A 10,193-nucleotide genomic window follows, 5' to 3' on the forward strand; every position below is an offset into this window, starting at 1 on the left:
GGACTCAGATGAAGGATAGAAAAGGTGGCAGGGCAAATTAAGGGATATTTAAAGATGTAGAACTTCTTGTCTTCCTGGAATGGAAGATGATATTGATAACTCTTATGATTCTTCTCATCTTTTAGATTAATGAAAAGGAGCATATACAGGTAATATATAGGAGAGAGCTGAATATGATAGCATAATATATTATAAAAATGGGGTTAATGGGTGATAAAGCAATGAGAGAAAGCACTGAGAGAAAGAGAAAGGAAAGATAGGATGGACTAATTTAATTTTACATAAAAGAGGCAAGAAAATATTTTGCAATGGGGTGGAACAGGAGAAGGTGAAGAGGAATGAATGAACCTTCACTCTCATCTGAATTGGCTCAGAGAAGAAACAACACACACACTCAACTTGTTCTAGAAATCTATATTATCTTAGAGGAAACTAGGAGAGAAAAGGGCGGGGAGAAAAAGAAGTGGGGGAGGAGGCCTGTATATGATAGAAGAGAGAGTAGTCAAAAACAAAGTAATTTTGTGGAGGGACAGCGTGAAAGAATAGAATGAAAAGACTAAATTCTGGAGGGAAGGAATAGGATGGAGGAAAATATAGTAACAAGAGCAACTGCAGGGAAAAATATTGAAGCAATTTCTCTATAGATTTATGATGAAGAATGCTATCATCCCAAGGGTAGAACTTATGTCATCTGAATACAGACTTCTCTCACCTTTATTTTTCTTGGACTTTTTCTTTGTGGGGGTGGATGGGATTATACTTAATTTTACAAGGAGATTATTATAATGTGAAAAAATAAATAGAAAAGCTTTCCTTCTCTACAGGGAAATGGGAGGGGGTAAGGAAGGAAAAGGGAAGAAGCGAGTCATAAAAGGGAAGGCTAACATATAAGTGAAAATAAACTGAACATTACAAGTTTAAAGAAAAGTTAAAGGGGAAGGGGAGTAATTATTGGCGAGGAGGAATAATAGGAAAGGAAAGGGAAAAGTATAAATGGGGAAAGATAGCATGGAAAAAACAAAGAATTACTAACCTTAACTGCAATTGTAAATGGAATGAACTATTAACCAATGCATATGTCCATTGATTGGAAAATGGCCAAATAAATTTTGTGAATGAATGCTAGAGAAAAATGTGGCAAAAGAAATAATAAACTTGAAGAAAATACAGAAATTTTTAAAGTATTTCAGGAATTGATGAAAAGAAAATTATGCTGAACCAGGAAAATAAAACCTGCAATAATAAAGCCTTTAAATGGAAACAACAATAGCAATAAATAAAACTATGCTGTGAAATTAAAAAAAATATCAAAGACCCCAAATAGGTGATGATAGAAGCTATATTTCTTCACTTTTTAATATGGAATCAGGAATGAGGCATAGAGTTGAGCAGAGTTTAATTTAAAACATAACAATAGAATCTTTTCAATGTTTTGAATTTTTTTCTCTTCCTGTTTTAAATTCCTGGTTTTAAGTAATATAGTTAAAAGATTAGGATTTAAATACAGAGATAAAGCTAGGCAAACAAACAATAGAAATGAATACAATATATTTTGAAACTTAAATCCATATTGACAAAATATTCTTATTGCTAACTTCTAAACCACCAAAATTTTTCCCATCTCAGTTGGTTAAAGTGTCATCAAGCACTATAGAACCAAGATGATCTCAGCTCTGCTTCATAGTTTTCTTTTTAATTATCTAGGATTTTTGTGTCTTTCAGAATACTGTGTGTATAAGATTAATTTTTATTTGTAAAATATGTATACATATATAATTAGCCATTTAAACAGTTCTTCCCTAGTGTATTACAAATAATTTTATCATCATTTAGAAGTGTGGCTTGGAGAAGATTTGCCAGTTTCTCAGTCTAACCATGGCTGCTTTCATCTCCTGATTCCTCAAGCTATAGATAATTGGATTCAGCAGAGGAGTGATAACTGAGTAAAACACAGAAAAAAATTTGTCCAATGAATCATTACTATGTGGCCATGCATAGACTATGATTAGTGACCCAAAGAAAAGAATTACCACTGTTATGTGAGCAGACAGTGTAGACAAAGCCTTAGACAGTCCTCTAGAGGAGCGATGCCATACAGTAACTAATATAACAATATAGGAGACAAGCAAAAGAATGAAGGAGATCAGGGTAAGCAGTCCACTGAAAGCAACAACAAGTAATTCCAGGACAGATGTGTCAGTGCAAGCAAGTTTTAACACAAGGGGAAGGTCACAAAAAGCATCATCAATTACATTAGGGCCACAGAAGGGTAAACTCACCATAAATACCATCTGGCTCATGGTATGTACAAAGCCAACTGTCCATGACAACAGCACACTTCCTACCAGAATTCGATGATTCATGATAGTCGTGTAATGGAGGGGCTTACATATTGCAACATATCTGTCAACAGCCATCACTACGAGAAGACTCACCTCACTACCTCCTAAGAGATGAGCCAGAAATATTTGTGCCATGCAGCCCCAAAAGGAGATGGTCTTCCTCTCCTTGAAGAAGTCTGTGATCATCTTAGGGACAGTTACCGTGGAAAAAATTATGTCAAGTAAAGAGAGATTGGCCAGGAGGAAGTACATGGGAGTTGAGTGCAGCTGGGAGTCAAAAGTCACCATAAGTATAATGAGACAGTTTCCAGCCAAGATTGATGTATAGGCCAGGAAGAAGATTACAAAAAAGAAAATCTCAAGCTCCCAAGAATTGGTTAGTCCCAACAAAATAAATTCATCTGGCATTGAGTTATTCTTCATCTTCAGCTACTTGATAGATAGAATTCAAACATCCAGAAGTTCTCCGTAAGAAAGTCAATCTGAAAATACTTTTAAGTTTAGTTGAATATTTTTACCATATTGAAATAGGTAACTATTATTATATATCAAAACAATTTATATTGAATGCTAAGAACTACTTGGTACACATTTTGCAAGATATTTGATCTCTCAAAACTCATTTCCTCAGCAATAAAATCGAAAAAAATAAAGTTACCTTTCTTAGCATTGAGAAAATCTATTAAGAAAATTGCAATACCTTTAGTGTTTGATAAATAATATGTGTTAATAAATGCTTCTTCAATTGTATGTTTTTCCATTCTTGTCTCCGTGCTGTCAGACAAAAAGTAATTTTTCAAAAACATAAACTATGTTGAATTCAATATTAATTAATTATCCAACTAATGCCTCTGTTGGCATGATTGATATACACTTTTTTAAGGTTTTATAATATTCTATAAATAATATACTTGCCTAAAACAGACATGAGATACTTTGGTTGACACAGATTTTCAGTTGTGCTCAAATTAGCTCCATGGGCATTGTTGACTTGTGTGTGTTCCTCTCAACTAAAGAATTGTTAATTTCCCTCCCTATCTATTCCCTTACAAATTCCTGTTGGTTTTAACTTTGAAATGTCCCTTGTATCGGTCTCCACTCATACAACAATTTAACTTTATACAAGATATCATTACCTTTCACTTTGAAAAATATTTGTTGAACTGAATTGCATTATTTTTAAAATGCTCTGTATTATGTCATTGATATAATTCATTTCCAGCTGTAATCATTTTTGTCATATCCTGCAAAAAATGCAAAAAAGTCTAAGTACCAGGAAATATGACTAAATTACCCTGGCTATATACATTCTAGTACCTTCTGCAAGGGGAATATTTGTACCATATATAGTGTGTTAGCCTGTTGCTGGTTTATTTTCCAGTGCTCTTTCTAATTCTCTCTCCATTCTCTGTTTTGACTTCAATTATCACTATATATATATATATATATATATATATATATATATATATATATATATATATATATACCCATCCATTAGGTTTCTTCTGAGCTCCAATTCCATATTTCTATCAGAAAACTGGCTATTTCATTTTAATATAATTCAATTTAAATTTATTGAATTTATAGATTTATGTCATAACAGTACAATGAAAGGTTACTTACACTTGAAACTTAATATCTACTATGTGTAACATACTATTCCTTTCAAAAAGACAGTAAAATTATCATGTAAATTTTTTTGTTGTAATTGCCCTCTTATGACTGCCATTAGACACAAATAGTTATATGAGTAAAATTATTCTATACATATTACTATTTATCAGCTCTTTTCCCCTGGAGGCACATGTCTTTCTTCATATTTCCTATATCTTACAAAATTATCTCTGAAGCACCTGAAACTCAACTTCTCCAAAGACATGCCAAACAAAACTATATCTTACAAATAGCACGCTATATGTACTATAACCAATTCTGAAGTTATAAAGATGAAATACAACTAAGACCTTTCCTATCAGGAATCTGGATGTTAAAGCAGAGGAAATGAGCACAGAAAATAGAAAAAAATGATTCTCTATTTTCTGATTTTATCATGAATAGTTTGCCTTTGTACTTTTGATCAACTTATTTTCGTTGCTAGAAATATCCTTTACAAAATATCACTAAACGTATTGCTCATAAATAGGCTTGACAGATGGCATATTGGATAGGGTGAAGGACAAGATGTGAAGATCTATATTCAAAGTGAACTTCAGAAACTTGCTGTCTGTGTCACCAAGAGCAAGTCATTCTTCCTCTGACTCAGAATTCTAACTATAAGTTGAGGATAATAACACTAGCTTGCTGGTTATTGTGAGGATCAAATAAGATCATATTTCTAAAGCACCCAGAACATAGTAGAGGCCATATCTTTTCCATACCCCTATTACTTTCTCCCATATAATATCCTCAGGAAACCAGAATGAAGTGCTACTAATTTTCACTCTTCTTTATTTTACCTTCCTTTAATCTCAGTTCAATAACAGGGAAATTCCAGATAGTTCTACTTTCTAATTATCACTTGCACCTTAATTAATCCTAACTTAATTCAAACATTAAACAATTTTCCCATGAGGAATGTTTGTTAATGCAATTGAAAGAAATAAAAATGAACTATTTAAATGAATTTGTTAGTTATTTATTCTATTCATTCCCATCTCCATTTCAGTCTACTGGTACTTACCAAATTAATCTTCTTAACTAGCAGGAGTGAGTAGGTTATTCCAAGGCTCAAATACACTCTAGTTCATTCAGGTTGCAAGTATAATAAGATATAAGCTTCAAAACATTGCATTAAAATCATATATATATATATATATATATATATATATATATATATATATATATATATATGGACAATTATTATTGTACTGATCTCAATTTACCATCTTCTACCTCCGAGTATTTCCTTAGGCTCTCTGAAACAACAAATCATATTGTTTCATCATTTTTGCCTTTTCTAAACAGGTTCTTTGCCACTTTTCTCACAAAACTTATGATTTATCCAAGTAAAAGTGATTTTCTCCACATCATGTTTTATTTTTCAATGTATTATCCACATCAATTTTTTTTTATTTGTTTGTTTTTAGGATTTTACAAGGCAATGGGGTTAAGTGGCTTGTCCAAGGCCACACAGCTAGGTAATTATTAAGTGTCTGACATCTGATTTGAAACCAGGTTCTCCTGATTCCAAGGCTGGTGCTTTATCCACTAGACTACCTACCCGACCCCCACATCAAGTTTTACAATCCAAGCTTGAAGATTTGTTTTTTCACATGAGAAGGAGCCTGCTGTAGCAATAAGAACACACAAAAATGAAATTGAACCTTTGCTTCTTTTAACAAATGAATGGGCAACATCAATTTACTTGTTTGTTTTTTAACTTTTGTACATGTAAAATGGCAATCCTAATGTTTATAGTGACTGCTTCACAGAATATTAGGGAAAGATAATTATTACAAGGGAAACTCCTGGAAACCTTAAAACACTGTAGATTGTTATTATTATTATTATCATTATTGTTTTATTATTTGTTATTATTATTTTTATTGTTTGTAATAGGCCTTTTCCATGTGATTAACACTTCTAAACCACCTTTTCCATACCCTTTTTCATCTTTAATATTTATTAGTTTTCTTATAACAACCTCCATTACCAAGAAGAGTGTCAAGAACATAGAATAAAACTCATATGATCTTGCATAGCTGAACGTAAATTTGCTGATTTGATCAAGAAAATGAACTCTGAAAGTATAGAACCTGGGAATGCTTAATGAGGTTCTGGCTAAAAATTCTCTAACTTTATAAAATCATAGATATTCAAGAAGAGTTATAATATACCACTGAGACCATCATTCACTAACTTGTTTTTAAAGATGAGGAAATTGAGACCTGGAGAAATTGTTACATTCATTATTTATGAATGTAAGTAGAAAAAATACATCTTTTCAATTCTAGTACAGAAATTCCAGTATATTAATATTACTCATTCTACCTACCAGTTCTAGAGAATGAACACAAGGAACATCCTTTTCAAAGAGATGTGAATACATTAAAATTTTTATCTTTCTTCTTTTCCTATGTCTTCAGGAGGATGGGTTTTTATATACACTCAAGAAAGAAAAACATACTGGAATTAACTATCTGTAGTAATGCATCTTAAATCAGAAGAGGTGTATCCCTTGAGAGTTAGTAGAGAATTACATTTTGTTTAGATTATTTTTACCTAAGATTCATGAGAAAAATTAGTTCCCTGGTCAATAAGTTATTGGGTGAATTTTACCAAAGTATACACTAATTACCCATTTGAACTTTCTTTAGAAAACATTCATTTGTACATCACATGGAAGAAGAAAGGGGCCACCAATAGAGCACAGATTACAATATAGAGATAGATAGCAATTTCAGTACATGTGTATCTTATTATATTCTTTCTTTCCTATCTCCCAACTATAATTTCTATTCTCCCCCAAAAATCTTAAAATTAAAATTGCATACCCAAGTGGTATAAGTCAAGCATGTGAGTTTCACAAAAACAATGACAAACTGGAAAGTAACAGACAGTTTTGAGATAACCAATTCTCTCTGAGACAAAACTGGTCTCTCCTTTAAAGGAAATTTCTATTAAATGTTTGAGTCTTTTATATTTTACCAAGTGAATTGCATATGCTCCTCCAGGCAAATACCACTCTCCAAATGGACTGCTGCCTAACAATGCTAAATGTCCCAGAATATTCTTACATCTTTTATTTATATGTTTTCTATAATCTATAACATTTAGTTCAGGGAATAATTTCACTTCAATTCATGCAAGAGCTTTAGCTTAGACCTTTTTCCTTCAAACCATAATTCATATGACCAAGTCCTGGAGAAATATAGATATTTTCCATAATCTTGATGACATCAATATTTTGTCCGTAGAACAACAGGTACTCAGAAGAAGGGAAGCAATTCAAACTGTTTTTTAAACACTTTTTATATCTTTGAAAACCTAGCTCTCCTCTCTTCTACCTTTTCAATTACTACACTGAAAAAGAAGAAAACAAAGATTTGTGTGTGTGTATGTGTGTGTGTGTCTGTGTGTGTGTGTGTGTGTGTGTGTTTGCATAGTCTCAAGGTATATGGAGATAGAGATAGAGGTAGATAGGTGAGGATGTTTGCCCTTCATTCTTTATGAAGACCACGACATCAACGAGGTGATGCCATGACAAATACATGAATTGCATTTGAATAAGGGGATAGTGTGCTAAGTCACCAGTCATATTTTCCTCCATTCATCTGAGTTCAAAGGCAATATATGGATCAAGATGAAACCCTGGATGTGAGATAATCAGGGTTAAGTAACTTACCCAAGGCCACACAGCTAGAAAGTGGCATGTGTCAGAGGCTGGATTTAAACTGCTGTCCTACTCACTCCAACAGCATTGACCAGATAGGTAGATAGATAGATACATGATGGATAGTTAGATGGATAGATAGATAGATACACAGACAGACTGACAGAAAGGAAGGAAGGAAGAAAGAAAGAAAGAAAGAAACAAACAAACAAACAAACAAACAAACAAACAAACAAACAAAGAAACAAAGAAACAAAGGCAGAGGTGGATGGATGGATGGATGGATGGATGGATAGATGGATGGATGGATGGATAGATGGATGGATGAATGAAAGGAAGATGGAATGCATGGATAGAAAGATATTCAACAACAAGAATATTGTTTTGAAAACCACATTCACTAAGTGATTTTGAGTATTATAAATACTCAAATTATTTTCAATGATATATGAAGGTGCTGTCTCCATTCAGCAAAAGAATGGATAAATAGGAATAAGTAATTAAATGTTTCGCCTTTCTGTTTGTCTATGTATTTATGCCTAATGGTACTTATTTCTAGAGTTGATAAGTGGAGTAGAGAAAAGAGGAAAAAATAAAGTGATATGATAATTTTATTTTATATTTAACTAAAATACAAAGTTGTACATAATGCATTTGGGATTTGATGTGCAGATGTGCACTCTTTTATATTCTACTATGCTTGTTTTAATTATTAAGTTCATAATAAAAAATGTTTTTGTTGTATTTTTTAAGATTTTGTTTATTTTCCCATAATCTTACTTTCTTCCCCCCACTCTCCACAGAAGGCAACATGCCAGTCTTTACATTGTTTCCATGATATACATTTATCTACGTTGAATGTGATGAGAGAGAAACCATATTCTTAAGGAAGAAAAATAAAGTATAAGAGATAGCAAGATCAAACAATAAGATATCATGTTTCCCCCCCTTAAATTAAAGGTAATAGTCCTTGGTCTTTGTTCAAACTACACACTTATTTCTATGGATACAGTGGGCATTTTTCATTGAAGACAGCTGCATATAGTCCTGAATTGTTGCACTGATGAAATGAGCAAGCCCATCAAGGATGATCAACACTGCCATGTTGCTGTTGGGGTGTACAAAGTTTTTCTGGTTTGGTTCATCTTTCTCAGTACCAGTTCATGCAAATCCTTCCATGATTCCATGAATTCCCATCCCTCCTGGTTTCTAATGGAACAATAGTGTTACATGACATATATATATATAACACATTTTGTTAAACCATTCCCCAACTGAAGGACATTTATTGGATTTCCAAATTTTTGCCACCACAAACAGGGCTGCTATGAATATTTTTGTACAAAAGATATTTTACCCTATTTTGTTTTTTTCAAAAATTTATTTTTTTTGTTTTTACCTTTTTTTTCCATCATATCTTCAGGGTATAGACTCAGTAGTGGTATTGCTGGATCAAAGTATATGCACATTTTTTGTCCTTTGGGAAAAGTTCCAGACAATTCTCCAGAAAGTTAGGATGAGTTCACTGTTCCATCAACAATGTATTACCGTCCCATATTTTCCCACAATCCTTTCAACAATGATCATTGTTCTTTCTGGTCATATTGAGAATTCTGAGAGATGTGAGGTAGTACCTCAGAGATACTTTAATTTGCATTTCTCTCATAAGTAATGATTTACAGAATTTTTGCATATGAGTATGGATAGCTTTGATTTCCTCATCTGTAAATTGACTTTGCATATTATTTCACCATTAGTCAATTGGGGAATGACTTGTTTTAAAAAAAAATAGCCACAGTTCTCTGTATATTTTAGAAATTAATCCTTTGTCAGAAATATTAGGTTGTATAAATTGTTTCTGAGTTTACTAAAGTTCTTTTGTTCTTGGTTACAATGGTATTGTCTGTGCAAAAGGTTTTTAATTATTGTAATCAAAATCATCCAGTTTGTTGTTAGTTATGTTCTCCATCTCTTCCTTAGTCTTAAATTGCTTTCCTATCCATAGAACTGAGAGGTAAACTACTCCTTGATATTCTAGTTTGCTTATAATATTATATTTTATGTCTAAATTCTGTATCCATTTTGATCTAATCTAAGTTTCATCCATACTAACTTCCAATTTTCCCAGCAATTTTTATTGAAGACACAGTTTTTATCCTAATAGCAGGATTCTTTGGTTTACCAAACAGCAGATTACTATACTCATTTCCTGCTATTGCACCTAGTCAATTCGACTGGACCACCTCTCTATTTCTTAACCAATATCAGACAGCTTTGATGACTGATGCTTTGTAATATAATTTTAGATCTGGTAGGGCTAACCACCTTCTTTTCCACTGTTTTTCATTGAATCCCTGGAATTTCTTGACTTTTTATTTCTCCATTTGAACTTACAATTTTTTCTAACTCAAATTATTTTTTGATTGGTAGGGCACAAATGATATAGATTAGTTTTGGTAGAATTGTCATTTTTATTATATTATCTCAATCTACCCTTCAGCAATTAATGTTTGCCCAGT

At 32.4% G+C, this 10,193-nt stretch overlaps 1 protein-coding gene across 1 annotated transcript; it reads right to left on the minus strand.

Moving 5' to 3' along the window:
- Nucleotides 1–1,829: 1,829 nt before the first annotated feature.
- LOC141520201 (olfactory receptor 4K13-like) lies at nucleotides 1,830–2,765 on the minus strand. Its single transcript, XM_074232002.1, has one exon. It carries the CDS (start codon nucleotides 2,763–2,765, stop codon nucleotides 1,830–1,832), a length of 936 nt encoding a protein of 311 aa, XP_074088103.1.
- Nucleotides 2,766–10,193: the final 7,428 nt, after the last annotated feature.

The sequence above is a fragment of the Macrotis lagotis genome, chromosome 4 (assembly GCF_037893015.1).
Source record: "Macrotis lagotis isolate mMagLag1 chromosome 4, bilby.v1.9.chrom.fasta, whole genome shotgun sequence".
Taxonomy (NCBI): Eukaryota; Metazoa; Chordata; class Mammalia; order Peramelemorphia; family Peramelidae; genus Macrotis; species Macrotis lagotis.